The sequence below is a fragment of the Labeo rohita genome, chromosome 6 (assembly GCF_022985175.1).
Source record: "Labeo rohita strain BAU-BD-2019 chromosome 6, IGBB_LRoh.1.0, whole genome shotgun sequence".
Taxonomy (NCBI): domain Eukaryota; kingdom Metazoa; phylum Chordata; class Actinopteri; order Cypriniformes; family Cyprinidae; genus Labeo; species Labeo rohita.
In genome coordinates this window covers 11,579,512-11,601,914 of record NC_066874.1, presented here as the reverse complement: position 1 = coordinate 11,601,914, position 22,403 = coordinate 11,579,512, and the positions used below count along the sequence as shown (strand labels likewise).

Sequence of the window (22,403 nt, the reverse complement as noted above, 5' to 3'; positions counted from 1 at the left end):
AAATGCATGATTTTTTCCTCATGCCAGTTAAGTCCAAAGCCCTTTCTAAAGATGCCATTGTTCATTTCAGTGCTGATTGTCTACACAACGCTGAAACACATGCTAACCAATAACCCTAACGGTAGCACACCCTGATTGAAAATATTTCTTGTAACACTTCAGTAATGCCTTTATTAACATGAACTAACAGTGAATTGTAAAGTTTTACCACAAATTATTTTTTATCATTATTAGATATATCCTTAATTTTTCTGAAATCGCAAATTAATTCATGAATTCTGAACTTTTTTTTTGAAAGGTGACTATACGATTGAGTTGACCAATGAAATCCACTGTGGGCAGGGTTTGTGGTGAACGGCTTTGCGAAAAAAAAAAAAGTTGATTATAAGGGGGTCTTTACATACTTTTGTCCAGTGTCTATTAACTCTTCACCATTAAAAAGTTATTTAGGCAATCCATGTTTTCACTGTGATTTGATCAAAAATGCTGGCAGTGCCTGACAACATATATTTCTAGTTACATGTTCGCAGTAGAACAAGCCACCTTTATTTCTGTACGCTTTATGTAATGTAATGTATGTTTATGTAATCCAGGTCCATCCAGGTCTGCTTGTATACATATGTTTCTTCTCTATCTGGTCAGTCCTTGTCACCTCACCTAAAGATTTACATGCAGATTTAAATTCAATAGCGCAGATGTTTAAATATATATGACTGATATTTAGAATTCAAAATTGTTACAGACATAACACACTGCATCATTATTACATCAACATAAACATATGCATATGCATATACATGTACATTCTCGAAAGCACATATGTGTAAGCCTACAAGCAATCATGCACAGACTCACACAGTGAGTGTGAATGCAGCCTGTGATCTATTCTTGAACTCATCAGTCTGACATTCTGCTAATGGCATTTTCTTCCTCAGCCAGTGAACGTCACCCAGACTGAATCACACTGCAGCTGTGTGTGTGCAGTTAGCTGGCACGCTGTAATCAGGCTGATTGTGCAGGTGCAGCTCCAGCACTCCAGACTCTGACTGTGTGGATCTGAAGACTGGGGCCTTTAGGCTCTTTGAATGACAGCACTGTTATAATACAGGAGCTCAGCTGTTTAAATGCTATACATACAAAATGTAATGTTTTAAGGGGAACATATTGGTGACAACACAACACAGTGTATCACAGTAACAGCATGTGAAATTTCCCTAAAAATGTGGAGTATTTTCAGAACATCTACACCGATACTAACTACAGCCTCAAATGGCATAATGGACTGCCCCCTGTCTGCTCAATGACTGACTAATGCACATTGCTGATTGGCAAGCTTTAAGCAACATCCACGACACAGTTGTTTTATTTATTTATTTAGATATATTTTTTTAGATACATTTTTATTTTTAAATTAAGAATTGTTAAAGAAACAAAGGCCATGCAACCTGTATCATTTTTCCCACTCTAATAAGTTGTATTTGTATGTGAATTAATTGAAATCATTTTAAATTAAAGTGGTTACCACATTCCTCCAAGTCGTGTGACTTCACAATAATAGGCTAAAAATTTAATTATTTATGTCAGTGGTGTAAACCTTCATGTAAATGATCTTTATCTATTGACATAATTATAATATGCAGAAAAAAATGAAACAAATTTTTATAACATACAAGCACATTTGTGGCAAATAGCCCTAACCCTAACCCTATGTATAGTAAATATACAATACTCTCATATTGTGTGTGCATAATTAATGTTTACATTAAAGGGATAGTTCACCCAAAAAATGGAAATTTTGTCATTAATTAACCCTCATGTCGTAAGACAAATTAAGATATTTTTTATTAAATCCAAGAGCTTTCTGACCCTGCCTAGACATCAATGGTACTGCCATGTTCAAGGCCCAGAAAGGTAGTGAGCACATCAATAAAGTAGTCCATGTGTCATCAGTGATTCAACCTTAATTTTATGAAGCTACGAGAATACTTTTTGTGCTCAAAGAAAACAAAAATAACTATTTTATGTAACATTTTATTTTCTTCCCTATCAGTCTTTGATGTGCATTCACGAGATGGTTAGAAAGCTCTTGGATTTCATTAAAAACATCTTAATTTGTGTTCCGAACATGAAGGAAGGTCTTATGGGTTTGGAATAGGAGGATGAGTAATTAATGACAGAATTGTAATTTTTGGGTGAACTATCCTTTTAAATTTGATTGTTTTTCATGTCAGTGTTTCTTCTATCTTAACTATAACAGCTCATTTGGTTTCTCTTCATATTTTTGCTTTCCTTTATTTTATCTTAATGATGTCCCAAATTTTGGTGCCTCTCTAAATAGCACAAAGTATAATGAAAGCAAAGCGTGCACAAACAAAAGAATACAAGTGTACTGGGACAGAACAGGTACAACCGGACTTAGAAACTATAGTAACACAATGTAAAGAGATGGATTTTCAGGTTGAGTTTTGAATTCAAATGGTGAAGAGGTCATGGAGAGATTGTGAGAGGGATTCAATGTGAACTTCAACACCATCAACATTTTCAGACAGATCATAGTAAACAAACAAACAAACTACATGTAGTTTCTGAAGCAATTTATAAGACATTTGACTAACAATACATTTTATCTGCTTTTTTGCGGAGGAATTTGCGGAGCAGGGGCATTGAGTTTGGTCCAGTTAATGGCAAGTTAATGTTATTATCTATGCCATTTTAAAGCTTGGAAGTGCAAGGTAAATTTTAATATAATGCAGATTGGATTCGTCTGAAAGAAGGAAGTCATATACACCTAGGATGCCTCGAGTGTGAGTAAATAAAATTCATTTTTGGGTGAACTTCCCCTTCCCCAACAAAAATTTACAGATAATGTACTCACCCCCTTGTCATGTCTTTTTTTCTTCATCCGTAAAGAAATTATGTTTTTTGAGTTAAACATTTCAGGATTTTTCTCCATATAATGGACTGGTATGGAGCCTGGATTTTGAATTTCCAAAATGCAGTTTAAATGCGGCTTCAAACGATCCCAAATGCGGTTGTAAATGATCCCAGCCGAGGAAGAAGGGTCCTATCTAGCGAAACGATCGGTTATTTTCATTAAAAAAATACAATTTAAATACTTCTTAATCTCAAACGCTCATCTTGTCTTGCTCTCCTTGAACCAGTCCATTATATGGAGAAAAATCCTGAAATGTTCCCCTCAAAAAACAATTTCTTTACGGCTGAAGAAAGAAAGACATGAACATCTTGGATGACAAGGGGTGAGTGCATTATCTGTCAATTTTTGTTCTGGAAGTGGACTTCTTCTTTAACATTTGTTTGTCATCAGCATAGCTTTGAAAGTTGAGGTTGTGCTGGTGAAAGAAGTGGAAGCATATAGCTAAAAAAAAAGCAGTGGACAAAATACAGAACCCTGAAGGACACCTTCGGAAACTGATATGTAACAGCACTGGCATGTTTTGCACCACTGCATCACAGCTCATGGAAAAGCATGGACACTCACCTGTGACATGCATTTTGTCTCCTATCACCTCAATCTTCAAGTAAAGACGTCCTCGTCTCTCTGTGTGGTCTGTTCCACAAAGGCTTGGCACATTCATCACACATTGCTTATGGACGTTCATATCACAAGCTGTGAACACAAGCGCACATTTGCATAAAGCAGGAGTTCCTTGATTTCAGATTTACTTGATGAAAATAATACTTTGCACATAATATTTTAATACAATATTATATTATTCCAACAGTTAATCAAATAATTGCTTCATATACTGTACATTGACATAGGAAAGTCCTAAAAAGCCAGTGAACCACCCCTGGGTAAAAAATAGTTTAGTTTGGTACTTACAGTCACATTTCATCCCTTGGTGTATGAGTCCATATAGAAGAGATCCACAGTGATCACAAAATGTAGGACTGCCATAGGTGTGGATCTTAAATTTGTGCTTGCTCCTAGGGTCCTACAAAAAGTAAGCAAATAAATAAATACATTAAAAAGAAAGAGAGAGAGAATGAGTCAGGAGTCTGAGAACACCCAAAAGGAGTCACAAACACTACTAAACATTCTCTATCCCTCTTTCACATATACAGACATTGGTAGCACTTTATTTTACAGTCCTGTTACTCATGTACACTATGAACATATTATTTACAATATCTAGGTAATAACCCTGAACCTACCCCTAAACCTAAACCTAATCCATGTAGTTACCTTATATTACAAGAATTTTCTTAGGTAGGTACCCTGTACTGTAAGTACACTGTAAGTACGTGTAAATACACATACTGTAAAATAAAGTGCAACCAAAACATTTTTTTAAAGGATACATAAGATTTCAAAATTCAGAATACAATGAATCAGAATGCTATAGATTCTATGGTGATAAACTTCATTCCATGTGACGCAACAGGAGTTGTGAAGTCATACTCTGACACTGGCCTCTACAATTGTGTGAACTGAACCTTGTCTACAACCATACACAAGCAAAGTGGTGTATCAAAAGTAAACATACTTGCAGGGCCACCAACAGTAACCAATTAAACTTCTCTATTTTTAACATACTGCACAGCTTCCGACAACAAGACAAAGGATTTGGAACATTTGCTGGAAGGTTGGAATGTGACTTGGTGACAGTGTTGAACAGCCTCAAGTTGCAGATATGCATCACATCCACGAATCTAGTAGTCTGAGTGTCAAAACACCAGTAGAACTGAATTCTACTATTCAGTGGAGACAATTTTTTGGAGACAAAAACAAGACATTTCCCTTGAAATAGGCTCAAATGTTTCTATTTAATTATAAACTCAAGAAAAACATTAGTCAAGCCAGACATCACCTGTAGTTATGTAATTAAAATCAACCACTGACATCCTGAAGGAAAACATGGAGGCTGCATCCAAAAGACAAATATTAACTGATATTATCAACAGCTACTTTTATGATGCTTTTAGATATTTTATGGAGTTTAGCATTCTGCTATACTTAAATGAAAATCATACAGGTTGAGCAAGTGATGAGGGTGAGTAAATTAATTGCTTTTGTTTTTGTTTGTTTTTTTACTATAAAAATTAGAGTCTGCATATGTTCTATTGACTAAGGATTACTTCCTTTTTTGTACTTTTGACATACAGTATACTAAATAAAGTAATTAAAATGGGACTATAAACAACAACAAAATCAGCTTGAAATCCTTGTCATTTAGCCTATACATGTGATATATTAGTGACTGAACAAAGCTGAGAATCAGGACAAAATAATGACTCCTATGGCATATTATATAACAGCACATATAATATGATACATTTTATGTCATATTCTTCACCTTTGTAAAATGTCTAGAATAAAGCTTTTTTGTCTTCCAAACAAAGACATTCTGCTTTAATATGCTATTTTTTCTCCCAGATAATTCACAAAGGTAGAGAATTCATCCTACAGAGGATAAATAAGGGAGTGTTTTGTCCTCAGCATTGATCAGTTTTAATATCGTTGCTTACACTGTTCTCAATACACTATGAAAATACAAGTAAAATCCAAGGTCTAATCTAACAGGGCATCAGACATAATGTAAGATGAGTTTTATTTCAGAGGCCTGACCATAGCCAAACATTAAAGACACTCCCTCACTTCAGAAAAGCATCCATTATTAAAAATGCATGAATATTTCATGGATGGTTAAATATAATTGGCTATAATGGCTTATTACAACATTTAACACTTGCATCTATGTTGCTCCGGAAATCATAATAATGACCCAATAAGGCCATTAAAATCCCACTAAAATCAAAATAGCCATTAAAATCTAATAGTATGAAAGCCTCATGCCTTCTGAAATTACTGTGCTTTCTCCATATCATCAAAAGTTGCAGACAGGACAAACTACAAAGTTCATGTCCTGTCATTAGTAGTTGATAAGCTGAAGTAAAGCTAATAATTAACTACACTGAATGCAAAATAAATAAATAAACAGGGCTACACGATAATCACAATATAGTTTAGTATCAAATCAAAGGCTGTCTCACATTGCTGTGCAATGCAATGTGCACTAGGTTGACTTTATTTACACAAAAAAAAAAAAAAAAGTTGGAGAACTCCTGGCCTAGATGACCTGTCACATGTACCATGAGTGCTTAGTGTCCAAGAAGTGGCAATGGATTATTTTACATAGTCCTGTCACCAGTACAGGACTGAGTAGTCAGTCACATATGTTGCAGTATCCCTTAAAGTGACAAATGAACATTATTGGTAGCTCTTAGCTTGCTATGGATTCCAGGCTTCTCAGCTCTGCTTGTTTTTAACAATGCTGGCAGTGCCCTACATTCACATGACTGTGTTTTAGGGTGTATAGTTGTAAGACCTGACAATTTAACCCATTTTTAACTCCATTTTCTGTCAGATAGTGCCATTGTCACATAAGAAGACAGTGGAGTAAAACATGACATACTGATGACTCTTTAATGTGTATGAAGCATGCTGTCATGATGGCGACCTGAGGGGTAACATGCACACACACACAGAGAAGACTAACATCAACTATGGTTTTATTGTACAAATAGCTTAAATACTGTTGTTTTTTTACTAAAACTGATCGAAGCAAAAGACTTTTATATAATGGCTATAATGGAAAAGGCTTTTTTTGCTTACATTCTTGGTGCTTTATTAAGCCTTAAAGTGAGTCACAAAGTACTGCCATTGTACTCCATTAACCCAACTGGTTTGGATAAATCAAAAAATGACAAGAGCATGCATAGCATCAAAATCTAATCCACCATAAACTGGGCATTACAGGACATGAAGCTAAAGAAGATTATAGATAATTATACATAATCACCTGAAAACACTGCACAAACCAGTTGATTGACAAGAACAGGAGTGGAACATGAGTGGATGAAGGCCAAAGTTGAAATCTGGATTTTGATTTTGGTTAATCAGTCTTAGCTGTGAGATAATGAGTCCTAACTAACTACCTAGAAATAATAAAGCTGCCAGACACCCATTTAAAGCCTTCCTGACAGACATAGAAGAGTTGCGTGTTTAAAAAAGTTTGCAATAGGCAAACAGTAGGTACTCACCCAGCATAACCCTTACCACCTGGTAATAGGTCTTTTGTGAGACTTGTTCACAAAATATCCGCCAGGTGGCGCAAAGGGATACCTTTTTTATACCTCTTAGGTGTGCTCACAGTTGTGAGGTACAGTAGGTTAAAATAGTTACATTATAACTTATAAAAATATACAGAGATGAAAAAAATTAACAGTGCAGTTAACAGTAGCATTACATTTATGGCCTTTAATTCATCTTCGACATTAGAACTTGAATACACTTCTTCTGTGATTAGCATGTATTTTATGCTTGAATTAAAATGTTTTCTACACATTAGAATGAGGACTAGGAACTATTCACTGGGAGAAAGGCAATGGAAACATTACTGAAGTGCCAATGCAAATATTTTGTAAAGTTTTAATCCACAGACACCTGTTGTCCCAGAAGAGATGAGAATGAGCGACTGTTGAACTGAGAAAAGACTAGTTACCTAAACTAACTAAATATTATTTAGCGCATTAAATTATTTTATGATTACTACTATTAGCATCAGTGTTGAGATCTGAATAAAGACCGACTTTCATCCCTGTACTTCTTTGATTAAAGAGTATATAAAAATTCTTTCCCTGGGTCAGCAGAAGCATGAGCGCGAAATTCTGATTTGAATTTTCAAATCACCCTGATGTGATCACAGGCTGCACACTGTTGTGAACACTCGTCATTTAATGATTTTTCAACAAACAATCTGATTTAATCACAAACTATTGTCATGATGACCAAATTATCAGCCCTGCCAAATCCACTGAACGCAATAAGACAATGAGTTCCTTTTTAACAATTAATATGTTGGAATTATATATTCTAATTCTATATTTCCATACTCTGCAGGTGTTTGTAAAAGTGGCATGTGATTTCCAAGGGGGGCTCGAAGCAATGACCTGCAATGAACAATGAGAATCTCTAGAGATGCCTGCCAGCCAATATTAAAATGCTCTATTAGGAAAAGATAGTAGAGTTGGTACCCTAACTGAGATTTGATGATAGCACGGAGTATAATGTGACAGTGGAATATAATTTAGATCAAAGCGGTCAGGGGAGGGGAGTGAGTGGGATGTCTTTCTTTTGAGGCTTGTGTTAATTAGCCCATTCCCTCCATCCTCTGTAGTTTATTATTAATGCATCACTCAAGGTGTGGCAGCTATAAGCATGACTTCAGTTCCTATACCGCAGTGGATAAACTGGATTTCTTCCCCTACAACCGGTCCTAGATTGTATGTGTGTAATTATGTATGTTTAGGCGTGTTTGTGCATGGCAGTTACAATATCTTTGTGAACTAAAACATTTCAAGAGTTTAGAAGGCGTTCCACACAATTAGGAGGAACACAAAATGCAGCATACGGCTTCACTGTGCAATCACATGACAAAAACAAAAACAATAATCTTCAAAACAATTAATCAAAAATTCTGACAGTAAATAGTTAGAAGATTGGTTTTTACTTTTAAATATTAGAACACAAAGACAAATACAGAGTTCTGGCATGAAACTGGCGCAATCCCGATAGGTCTAACTCAATCAGACCTAATGTCATCATTATCACTTGACACAGCTGATTGGTTCTCTCCTATATCAGTAGCCAATAAGCTTACTGCTCAACATTCAAATATACACGTAAGCAGTTTTGCAGCATGCTTCAGAAACACTTCACGTTCCCCAGCTCCACCTGTATAGATCTGCTACGAGGTGATTCATGTATGCTCTGGGGTTTATTCATATGTGCAGCAGCAATATTTCTTACATGCTCACAAGCACCATGTTGATATCAATTTATTAACATGGTTATTGAACTGATCTGAATCAACATTAAACATTCTACTGTCTTTAGAGCTGCTTATAGCCGTACTGAACTTATTTCATAATTTATTAACTTTGCAACACAGTTACTAAACTTAGCTTGAGCTGAACAATGACACTATTATCTTCTACAGAGCTGCTTTACATTTTAAATTTAATTTGTTTCATAATCTTCCAACATTAACATTGTTTTTACTGTTTTATTAATGTAAAGCTGCTGTATTGTATAAAGCACTGTATAAATAAACTTGACTTGACTTGACTGACAGTGTGTTTGATACCTTAGTCATTCATTTCAACCATTCACTACCATGTCTGCGCACACAAACACGCGCATATACATTAGCAACAGACAGGGGGTGTGGGTGACAGACTGGTTGATGCACTGTAGGTGGTACAGGCAGAGACGGAGCAAGCCAAGGAAGAATATGTATATGTGTGTGTGTGAGTGTGGAAAAGGCATCTAAATATAGTCTGTGCTGCAGCTGTAGCCTGTGATATAAGGGAGAACGTTCTCTGGGTTCAGTCAAGCAGTGACACTGGGCCACGCTTTAGACTGCTGCCACTTCCGCAAAGACTAGCCTTTACATCTTACAGTGACTATTTCATTATTCTGAGCCCCAAAGTGTGTAAGAGAATAAAGAGCCCATGTCATGTGTCACAATAGAATGTAGAGTACATTCTAAAGCTAATTAGACTTTACTATGCCACATCCTTAAGCTCAGGGCTGTCATTAAATGGGAAAAGGTGGGAATGATTTCCGAGATTCACAGCCATGGAGGGTTGCAGAAATGTTAGCTTGAGGGGATAGGGACTGATGTTGTGACAGTACCAACATTTCAGTAGTCAGTAAATATCAGTAAAAATTTCATGGTACCAATTTAGGTACCATACAAAATGTACTGTAATCTAACTGTTAACCATTGGAAAATAAAAATATTAAAGAATGAAATTAGTTAATTAATGAGATTAATAGTTATAAGTAAATAATACAGTAGAACATTATCATGTAACCTTCAATCACTCTTCAATTAAGTAAACACTGCAGTAAAAAGATAAAATGAAAAATTAGCAATAAAATGAAAAACAAGGAAACACACATTACAGGTAACAGAACAAGGCAGGTCTATTGCACTCACACTGCAAGATTTATGGACAGTTTTTTTCTAACATTTCAGATTTTTTTTGTCCCATCTGTTGCTGTCAAAAACTGCACTTTCAGATTCAGTCCCACATTTTAATGTGCCCCTGTTATGGAGTTTTGAAAATTACCTTTCATGCAGTGTGTTAATCAGCTCTAAGTTAATGAAAACATCCTGCAAAGTCGTAAATCTGAAAGTGCTCTTGAAAACTTGAAGCCCATTGACTTCCATTCATACGCATGAGAATGCATCAGACTGGAAATGCTGCGTTCCAAAGTTCAAGCTTTTCACACTTGAAATTGTTAACCCTGGGTCATTCTAAACCCCGGATAAATGGAATCCTGGGTTATCTGTAATCATGTTTCACACTGCTCATACTTTACCTGGGTTTAGCTGTTAATCCTGGGTATTAATCAACAGACGTTTCACACTGTACATTCCTAAACCCTGTGTTAATGTTCTTATTTGCATATTTACAGTGTCACTGTCACAAATTGGATGCACAGCAGACAACCTGTTTACACAGCTTTTCCTGCAACTTGCCAGTTATTAAAAAGTCAAATGATACCCAGCCTCAGCTAATTTGTCAGTCAGTTCCTTAAATACTCTGTTATTTCTGACCATGCCATCCAATTTGTCTTGAACAGACTTTTCTGACCATAACTGTAACAATAACAATGTTTCCTTATCACTTAATTTTCACACACTTTTCCGTCTTTTGACATTTCTTACTTTTTTCTCACCGGCTACTGTTTACACAACGCAGCTGCTGTTTACATGAGCCTCGCTGCTCAATTTCTGATTGGCTGTCTGTTGCCAAGCGTCCAGCAGCAACTAGCAAACACCGCTCCGTTTCACACTGAACAAACTTAGCACCGCAATGCGGGGTTAACACATGCACGTTTTATAACCCCAGGTAAAAGCAGTGCTAACACCACTTTCAGTTATAGGTGTGAAATGTTTCTTTACCCGGGATTAAAAGCTGTGGGTTAAGGGCAGTGGGAAAAGCCTATCTGACTGTTGAATTCACATTGTGTGAAACCGTGTGGCCAACAGCAAATTAATACGTCACACCGCATGACCTCGTACCTAAATTAAAAAATAAACTTAAAACTGTAGCACTGCAGAAAAGTGAAGTAGATTGTACGTTTTTTACATTTTCGATGTATTATTATTTGTTACTAGGGGTGTAATGGTTCTCGGTAAAAAATCTAACCGTACCATTCTCCACGCACAGTTCGGCATGCACTAGAACCGCGGTTCAACTTAAATCTGACAACGCATTCGCAATATGGTTTGTTATAAAAAACAACACGCAAAGCAAACAGGTTTTGGCTAACCCTTATGAAAAGAAGTTCATTCAAGTGTGCTATTAGTATACTTCTTTTAAACTAAAAATAGGAATGTATGCTTTAGTCTACATTTTATGACTTCTCAGAAATGTGCTTTATGTGCTTCTCAGTAATATACTTAAAATGACATTTTAAGTATATTAATTATGAATTTATTAAGCATGTATTACGAATTTCCAAAACACAAGCGAAGAAGGAACCGAACAAATAGATGCTTCCACATGCTTAACATCAGCCATAAAACAGCATCAAAACTGTAACATTATGGAATAAAATGTGACCCATAAAGAGGTAATAATAGCTTTGGGATGCTGATCAACTCCATGTTTTGATGATCGCTCCGAATCCAATTCAAAGTGTTTTTTCATCTTTTTGTTAAAAATATTATTTATTTATTTTTTATTATTATTTACGAAACTTACCCACATTCAAGTGTTTATAAAAAGAATGCATAAAGCTAGAATAAAATGTTTTAGTTTACCCTGTTCTTTCTTTTGATATTTTGTATGTTCTGATATTCATATAATAAAATATATACAAATGTATTCCTAGTAGGGACATAGTAGTATACTTGTATGATGTAAAGCTACCTAGTAGTTTACTGAGACAATACTTCAAAGTGTACTAAAAATGCTACAATTATTTAATTAGTAAACTATCAGTATACCTATGAGTTTACTTTTAGTATAGTTGCAGTACAAACTAAAACATAGATAAAACTAGTTACGTACTCAAAGTTTACTACTTTTATACTTAAAGCATACTTAAATGTATACTTTATATACTGGAAAGTGGGCCAATTTACTCCCAAGGAGTATTGAAATAGTACACTAAGTATTCTGTCACAACACATGAGATTAAAAGGCGAAGATGAAATGCAATGAAAAGTCTTTAATAAAAGACACACATAAATCCACACAGGTAAATCAACAAAAGGAAGGCAGGAACACACATACTCATTGACAAGACCGGACGACAAACACTGAACTGAATGCAACTTATAAAGATTGGCTAAAGATAGACAGACAGGTGCAGGTAATTAACTAATAATGACAATAACAAGGACAGGAACAGGAACACCATATATGGGCACATGAGGGAAAAACCAATACAAATAGTCCAGGCGTGTGAACGTTCTCCCGGACGACGGAGGGAGGAGGCAAGGTGGAGACAGAAGGGTCCAGGGCGGATCAGAAGGAGGAAGGAGCCAGGGTGAAGACAGAAGGGACCCGGAGCAGGATAAGCCAGGCGAGACCCAGGCCACAGCAAAGCTGATGAAGGGAGGAGCCATGGTGGAAGAAGGGCTGGCAACTCCAGGGGGCCGACCAAATTGCGGGGGGCAAGTGGAGGTGGAGCCCGAGGCAGAGAGCCGACGAGTCCAGGCGACACCGAGGATCCGGAGGGCCAAGGCGGAGTCCAAGGCTCAGGTGACTAAGGTGGAGATCCGGAGGTCTGCGGTGGATCCGGAGCGACAGAGGACTGAGGCAGGACTGGAGGGAGGGAGGAGCCCAAACAGAGCCAGTGGGACGGAGCGACGAGGCGCAGCCGGAGGAGTAGAGTCCTGAGGAGATGGCAGGTCGATGACCGGCCAAGGCAAAGCCGGGGGACGAGGGAGCCCGGTGGAGCTGGTGGGCCGACGGGTGGCGGTGGAGACGAGGAAGCCAGGAGCCGGGGCAGAGTCGCTGGGTCAGAGTGCCGAGGCGGAGTTTAGGACTCGGAGGCTGGAGGCGAAGACGAGGGATCCTCCAGTCACGACGCCGATGGAAACTGGCAGACCCACGGTGAGCCCAACGCACAGATGGTGGGCTGAGGGTGAGCAGAGGGGCTGTCAGGAGACAGAGGTGGCGTGGCTGAGGCAGGGATGAGTGGATGAGGCAAGAGAGAGAGGGTGGGTGGGAAATCCAGGCAGGCAGACTGGTCAGGGTAGACAGAGGGTTCAGGGTAAACTGATAGTTCTGATGATGAGCCAATCAGGTCCATTAGTACCAGTTCCAAACTCAGCTCATCCTCAGCAATGGTACGGTGGGCAGAGGTTCCCTCATCGTTCTCTCCCGTGGCGAGCTCTGTAGCCGGCTCACGTCTGACGTCAAGCGCTCAAGCTCTGTGGTGATCCTTCAGCGAAGGCTCGTCGGTTGCACTTGGCTTTGCCTCTTGGCTGGGCACTGGGTCATGAGTGGGGCTGGTGTCGTCGCCTGCAAAGTCCACGGTCACCGAAGATTCTCTCGAGGACCTTCCCCAGACAGCTGCGCTCGTGTGGCGGTGTTCAGTCCAGCTTGGTAAAACGAGCAGAGGCAGCTGTCCGGGTAGTGTGTCAAGTTCACGAGAAACACAAAGTCCATGGTGTGGTCCTCGAGAGCACGTTCCCCCTGCTCCAACAGGTGGACAAGGAAGGCAGGGTCAAAAATAAAAATGCTAAAAAAAAATAAAAATAAAACGCTAAAAAAAAAACAAAAAAAAAACAAACAACAACACAGGGTAGCACGCCGCTTTCATAACACGTGAGATGAAAGGCGCAACATGAAGATGAAATGCAATGAAAAGCATTTAATATAACACACATACTAACCATTAGGCCTTAGGCTTTAGGCCATATACTTATACTTATACTGCCCCCCGTATACTTAATTAAATAAACTTGAAGTATACTTCTTTTTGGTAATTATGTTTTTGTTGATCGATGGGCATTCTGGCTTTTCCAATACATTACAATAACAGCAATGAAAAAAATGTGGACAAACGTGAGCAGTCACCTCCCGGGTGCTGATAACGCATGTGTGCAAATGAGACCTGAGCAGCACACATTGCTATCTGTGTTTAAGATAAAAACTAATTTAAGCTTTGCCAGTTTAAACATTTAAGAGCCAGAAGACGCGAGCTTGCATACTCAGTGCGCTCATCCGAAGCATGCAAACCCACGCTTCAGAACGCATGCAAACTGAACGTACAGTATCAGTATTCTTAATATTAAACAAACAGCAACAAGAAGGAAATCACTCGCTGCTCTTGATTATTGAATAGCTTTTGTGACTTAATAATAAATATTAATCTTTAATTTATACTGTAAAATATGCAATGCTATTTTACATTTGATTACTTTATTCAATTTCTGTACCTAAAAACCTATGTTAGACCTAAAAAACTTGAAAATCACTGTTTATTTTTCTTCCAGCGTCACTCCTTGACTGATCATTCAATGGCTTATTACGAGTTTGAAAGAGTGCGAGCGCCCAAACACTTTGAATTTGAGTGTACAGTGAATGACATCACGTTGGGAGCTCACTAGCAAAATAGCTAAAAAAGTAAAAGCAAAAAAGTTTGTATTTAAATTCTAAAAGCAAACACACTAGACATTTTTGTAATTTATTAAAAAAAGCACCTCAGATGTGTATAACTTCTAAATTGTGTTAAGGCATATTTAAGGTAGCAATACAATACACAGGCTAATATCATATTTATTAATATTAATAATATGACAATGTCTTAGTATTTATATATATTGGTTAAATGGGAGGGGGAAATACTGCCCATACCCAGCTAGGAAAAAAGTATAAAAGCACTGATGTTCATTTACTGAAGTGGTAATCAGGAACTGTGAATAAATTACTGAAGAAAAAAAATCTGCAAAATAATAATAATAATAATAATAATAATAATATCAGGTATAATAACATTCTATATAAACAGAGATTACCTTAGATAAAGTTTAATTAATATGTACGTACAATACTGGTCAAAAGTTCAATTTAATCTGACAGACCTTAGGAGGATCTACAGAAAATAGTGGCACAAAATGGCACAAAAGATAAGGAGAGAGCACAATAAGAGGGCAGAGATGCAGTAATACCAGTTTTGGAAAACTGCTGTATTTAATTTTATAACATCTTAGTGAATCAAGTAATTACTGAGAATCCCAGCTTTGGCGTAATGGATGCATGATGTCAGGCATCAGTGCTAGATCACTCTGGGGTTATAAAGTGCGCAAAAGAGACTCCCAGCTGCCACCACTCAGCCTCCTCTTCTAAATCCTGACATTTGGTAGATGGAAATCATTCACCTCTTACAGCCGCACCTACCAACCAATCACTTCCTGCTGGTAGTAACCCACCGCGATGAGTCTCCCAGCTCCCACGGCAACAGCCAATCAAATCTCACTCCAATAAGGCCACATCCTGAAGGGAGTGATTATAGCTTGAAGAGCTGCTGGTCTCAAAAAGCCTTGTTCAGGATCCCAGACATTACAGAAAAATAGAACTTCAGATAGAAAAAAATTTAAGTGACCAAATACAGATGGTTTTACAGAAAAGCAACAGATGCAATGACAGACAAATTCCAAAATGTAAATAGCTTACCACAAACATTTAAATAGATTTAAGGAAGTCAAATAACATGCAAGAACAGAATGTAATCAAAAGCTTTCATGACAAATTCTTCTGTCTCAGACAAGTGGAGGACAAAGTACACAAATTAAGTACTTGAGTTAAAGTTTCGATACCCTAATTAAATATTACTCCAGTAAAAATACTCCTAATATCTATCTATCTATAGTTTTGGAGATATACAACTGTTGCCATACTCAACCATTTATAATGAGCTTAAACCAATGTTTTTAATCTTTTTGAGTCCACTGTATATAGTATATTATTATTACCACAACTTTTGAGAGCTGTATAGTTAAATGAATTAACCACAATTTATTTTGTGATTCCATAAGTTTTGAGAACTTTATGTTCTTCAATAAATCAATAGTTATTCAGGGAAAAATTACTGCATGTCTCTTTAGAATTTTCATAAATGTTTTAATTAATATATGATTAATAATAGGGGTGGAGGGTCGATTCACATATTAACCACTAAAAACATTTTAGAAAAATCAACATCAATTTATGAAGTCAGCTTTTGTGATGTTCTCTCAAATATTTCAGTTGTATTGAAAATTCAACATTCAAGATAAGTTTGGGAAACTAGTGAAAGATAACTGCAGACATGAAGGAAATGAGTGAAAAGTCTATTAAGAATTACCCCACCTCAAAAACTTTTATTTTCTTCTTCTGTTGCTACCTCTCATTGGTTTATTAATGTCATTGGTTCATTTGAGGCTATTTGAATATTTCAAGTAAGCATAATTTAAAGCAGTAAGTAAATAGTTTTATTTGCCTTGAAATTAGCTGTAACTTGATAAAACCTAGTAAAGATAACTAATTATATCTAAGGAAGGTCAACTACTGGATTTTACAGTGTAGTAGGGGTGGGGGAAAAAATCGATTTACATCTATCGATTTGTATCATTAGAATACATAATATATTTCACTTTCCACATAAACAGAGTAAGTAGAGATGACTGATAGGACAGTGGCGAATGATTTGCAGATCCTGAGCACCACTGACAAACATCTAATCTTGTAAAATATGTAGTAAGTTGGCCTGCTGCAGCTCTGTGTGATCGTGAATCTTGAAAGTGAAAGTAAAATGCAAACGTGCATTCAAAATTGGTTTCACTACCCCGCATATTAATAACGGCTCCCTGATACCCGCAATTTATATACACTATTATAATTTTACAATACAGTTATGAGATTAAGCATATTCCCATCTCGTATTTAGGGGTTTTGAAGTACATGTCATTTCCTTTCTGAACATGGTATTATCGGATTATCAGGAAGTGTAAAATATTTTTGATTTATTAGGAAGTTTATAGTAAACACTAATTTCTTGAGTCAGGACTACCCATATTTTAGACTTGTTTTTGGTTTAAAATACTGGTGCTTTTGATGTCCAGTGTGCACACAAAAAGTGATGAAAAATTGGGAATCCTGATTAAAAATCGTGAATCTGTCATGATCGGGGCTGTGGGTCTTCCCTCAGCCTCTCGAGGTCGCTGTTCCCCTTGCACTGCACTCCCCTGATTGTTCACGTCTGTCTTGTCATTTGCACTGATTACGCTCACAGCTGTTCACACTCTGGACTATTGTATAAGAACTCTCACTTCTCACTCCTGTTCAGGTCTGCATTGTCTTTTGTCTTCGTGTGTGTTTCTGTTCGGTTTGTTTTTGATCTTTGATTCTAGTGGTGTTGTGCCGTGTTGGCCTTTTGGTTTATGTTCTTTTGTGTTTTGTTTCATTAAAATTATCCTTTCCTGCATTTGGACCCTGATCTCTTTTTCCCCGTACACCAAACGTGACAGAATCGTGACCCCAAGAATCGATTTGAATCAAATCATGAGGTACCGAAAGATTCGCACCCCTAATTAATAATATTCATAACAATAATTTTGTGCCCCCCTTGAATTTTAAGACCACCTGGTTGAGAACCACTGATGTAAACAGGATGCCCTATTACAGCAGATTTAGAATCATTCAGTGCAATAGGTGTAAATGAAAAGAATTGCCTCATTCACATAAAAGACTTCACTGTTGTATCTTGGACCGGGTGTTCATTTCTTCAGTAGAGTAAAAGTATGATATGATACATACTGACGTTTCCCAAAATAGGAATACTCTGATGAAGTAGAGAAAAATGTGCTTATAGTAAGTAGAGTAACAAAGTAAAAATGCATTTTTATTGTCCAGCGCTACTTAAGACACTCATTGTCATAAGCTTGTCATCAGGTGAGCAGATGTAAATGTGAGTTTGGAATTTGGCTTGGCTCAGCCTGACCTTTTAAAAGTCAACTCATCGCAGGTGGTATCAACTTACTCTAGCTATGTTTATTCATACTGCATTCACAACTCATGCTTTACTCTCATTCTCGTTGCTTCATCATTCCCTCCTCTTCTCACATTATTTTTCTGTGTCTTTGGCTTCTTCCACCATTATTTGCTTCCTTTGTCTGACCAGGTGTTTCTGGTGCTCTTTTGAGCAGGTGGGTACCAGGCTTGTCATATCTGTTTTATTTATAGGCCCAATTAACATCTCTTTCTCATGGAGTGTCAAGCTAACTAGGGGGTGTCACCCAAACATGCTGTAATTGCCTGGCCCATTTCCAAAGCTCACATGCACAGCCACGCCAAAACAAATCTACAGTGGACTTTGAACTACATTAAAGCTAAAGTTCCACATGATTTCAAAATCCTGTCAGAGTTGACCTGCATTTAAATGTGTTCAAGTAAACAAACAAAAGTCATGTGATTTAGTAGGGAAATTTATGGCTTCACCACGAATTGGTAAGCAGATTTGTCAGGACAGCTCCTCTGGCCACTTCTGTGGTAATCGGAGCAAGGTGCCTGCACAAAGGATGTATTCTGGTTAACCACTTTCTCTCTCTACCTGGCAAGAGTTGAGAATATGCAAAGATTGCTAAGGTTTCAACAGCAACTTTGCACAATTCACTGCAGTGCAAAACACTGGGGCAAGATCTGACAGGATTCAACAAGGTACATATGACCAAATGACAACAAGGTACAGCAGCAAATGACAAAGAGAAGACTAATGTTAGACTTTAGGAGGCTTATTTTTCTTGTAAATGCATACATTAAAAACAAATTTAAATACTGTGACACCATCGTTTCAAAGGTGTTGTATATTAAACTGCATTAGTCATCCAAAAACTGCTTTTGTTGCCCCAGGCATTTACTCTCACCAAGGAATTCAAAAATGCCTGTGAACAAAACTACCACATGTAGAACTATGTCTATTCAAAATGAGGAAAAACTCTCTTTTTATAAAGACTGAGATGTGGTCTCAAATTTCAAGTACTGTAATTTGCATGCTAGCAGTCATAAACACAAAGCCTGCTTTGGGTTGCTTGTATCTTACCTGACATTTTTTTGCTTATACTGGAGCAAAGTAAATGTAAAATAAAATAGCAAAAGAGGAGGGCGAGGCCAGAAATGTGGTGGCAAAGTGTAGTAGCCATATGAAAACTACATTATCAAATTGGCAACACAAAATGCAACATAGCACATTGGTTCAAAACCGCAAACAACAAAACAACCCATAAACAACTCTGGGGAAAAAATAATAATAATAATAATAATAACCACCTTCTCATTGGGTGGGCCACAATTAAAAATGTAGCTTCGCCACTGGCAAAGTTTTTTTTTTAATTAAAAATCTTGTGGGAATGAATTGGGGAGAAATGAGGCTGAAATATATTCCAGGTATTGGTTATGATGCTGTTTAAATTATGATTTTAGTTGAAAATTATTGAACCTGGGGGTACTGTTTCATGACTACCCAAGCTTTATTACCTACATCTCAACAATATGAACAACAACATCAGAGCCGTTCTTGTACAAAAAAAACTGCAAACTCCAGGGTGAAATTGTGAGTAATTTAATAAAAACATGTGATGACTCAGGGTCAGTTATTTGAGTAATATAAATGTGCCCTTAAAATGTGTCATGCAAACCCACACAGCTCAGGCACTTCTTAAAATTTAGATATTTGTTGTGCTTCACATAATATCCACCAGATGGTATTTCGGAAAACATACTACAACTAGGCCAGATCCTCTGGCCAATGAATCCATTTGGATCAATCTTCATAGGCTTATACGTGATTACATTACAGTATATATTTAAGGTAAAATATAATAAAATATAATAAAATAAAACAAAATAAATACACACTATTTTTTGAAAGTTTACAATCCACATTAAGTTTTTTTTCACATGAATCAAATTAAATTCATTTATGTGTACATTATTTAAATATTACTGAATTTAGTAAGCTGATTTAAGTATGTTCTAATTTAAATAATATAATAATAATAATAATATAATAATGAGGCAGTTAAACAGATTTGTCATTTTTAAAATATTGCATCTGAACTATAAAACTGAGCAGTACAGTAATAATATACAGTAATAATCACATTGATGCATACATAATCTAACACACATCAAACACAAGTCATAAAAATATGAAATGAATCATGAAAATGTTTTTGCAATGTAACAGTAAACAGTTCACAGTAAACATAATAAACTAAGGTTCGCAGATCTGCTGGCCGAGCACAAGCCAAGCATAGGATTCAGAAGACCTAGAAGAGACAGCACTGTTAGAGTATCTCTGTTTTATTTTTTGTGTATGTTATTACCTTTTTAAATTCTCTGTAATTGTCTGTACTGTGCATTGTAAAAATCGTTGCCGAAATAGGCATATTTCATGTGCTTCCTTATTTCTACACAATGGTTATCACAGCAGTTAACTGTGGAAAGAGTGATGCTCTTTCCAGAAGTGCAGGCGCTCTTCACTTATAACTACAATAAAATAAAATGATATATATTATAATTAATACAATATACCATTAATATCATATTAATTATATTAATAATATAAAATATATTAATATAATATTACATTAAAAGCTGCCTTCAGATGATTAAACCAGCAAAGCGGGGCAATTCCCAACATACACTGACACACTGAGTATTGCAATTTTTCCCCTCAAATTCAAGAGGGACTGTTCTGGGAGAACAAAAGCCTGCGAGTAGACAGGCTGTTTGTGCCTGTGCTGTTAGCTCAGTGATGCTCAGCATTAAGGACATCCTAAAGATCAGGCCTCCAGTGGGCTGAGGGAGCTAATGGATTTGTAATGGAATCAATGAGGCATGGAGATTTTCTATTAGAAAAGCCTGCTACACACACAACAAACACACAGAGAAAGAGAGGCTTCTTATAATCAACACTCGTCTACATCGACATGGATGCAACTGCCGGAAGAATGTAACCACAAAAACACCAAAAAACAACAGGCTGGAGAAGAATTCCTCACAGAAGCCATTAGAACCTACGGTACACAAAAAACTGTGCACATTTCTATACTAATTTTGGGAGAAAAATATGCTAAATTCTTTGGAATGGATAAACAAGAAAAACAAATACATAAACATGCAAAGGGTGGGCATTGTGAATGCCCAGCAAATTGTGCAGAAATTGGCAGAGATATATGCATGTAGACTGAAAGCAGGCCTAAACAATAAGCCCTGATGATATGATAGACAGTGTGACCTGCAGCAAAACATCAAAGAGGACTCTGGAGGAAAAGCAGAAGATAAGATCACATGACACATGCTACATCTGAGATTTTGTTACATGACATGTGTTCATACAAATGAAAATAAGAGTATGAAAGGTAATGTGAATGGCTTTTGGATGTATTTATTCCATGTTTAATCTTCATCAAAGCTTTATGAGTCATGAATCAAGCTAACCAGCTATGAGTTGAATCACAACCTGTTATCTGAATACAAAAAAAATAAAAAATCGGACAAAAAACTTAACAGCTTTAGTGAAAGATAGAACTGCAATTTAGCATTTGTGAATGACAATTAAACAAATAATGTTGATGAACTATAACAGAATATAAATATTAAAATGTTTTGATTATTGAAAAATGTGTATACATATATACACACCTATGTGTGTGTAGGCAGGGGGGACCCTGCTTGCAATTTCATGTAAAAAGATACAACCAGGCTGAATGAATGAGATAATCTCTTGTAATTCTTATTTATTTTCTATTTGTTAACTTAGTTATTTAATTGTTAAAGCACATACTCCACTTCTGAAGGAACATCTGAAGAAAGAAGAGTTCGATCTGATTTTAATTTCCATTCCACTGCCTGTGGAAAATTTCTCCATGTTGAGAGAAATGATAATGAACAACTGTCACCCCTGACATATGAACCTTTCCCAGAGCGCACGAACTACTAAATAAATTACATCCTCAAAATAGTCTACTTCAGATTTAACCGGACAAAAAAATCTATGTAAAAACCAAACAAAGAAATCATGTTTATTAAAAGTGGGTAGATATACACCCATGTCAAAGAAGCAACATCCAAAAAACCAAAAGAAAAAATAAAAATAAATGCATGTGAATGGTCTATTCACAATAGATGTGAAGAGAATATTTGTCAGATTGAATGATAAGTTGTAAAACAGAAGGTTTGCCAAAAAGTAAACAAAATAAGAATCAAATTGAAACATATTCCTAGACCCTTAAGATTCATTATTAGTCATTTCTGAGATTAGGTGAAGGTTTTTTGAACAAAAAAATAAAAATGAATGTTTATTA

The 22,403-nt window shown here is 36.6% G+C and overlaps 1 protein-coding gene across 1 annotated transcript in view; it reads right to left on the bottom strand.

Moving 5' to 3' along the window:
* Positions 1 to 22,403, bottom strand: part of prkcaa (protein kinase C, alpha, a) — a 99,002-nt gene that overhangs the window by 36,133 nt on the left and 40,466 nt on the right. The window contains 2 exon segments of the mRNA XM_051112307.1: positions 3,500 to 3,628; positions 3,845 to 3,956. Coding sequence (XP_050968264.1) covers positions 3,500 to 3,628; positions 3,845 to 3,956 — 241 coding nt within the window.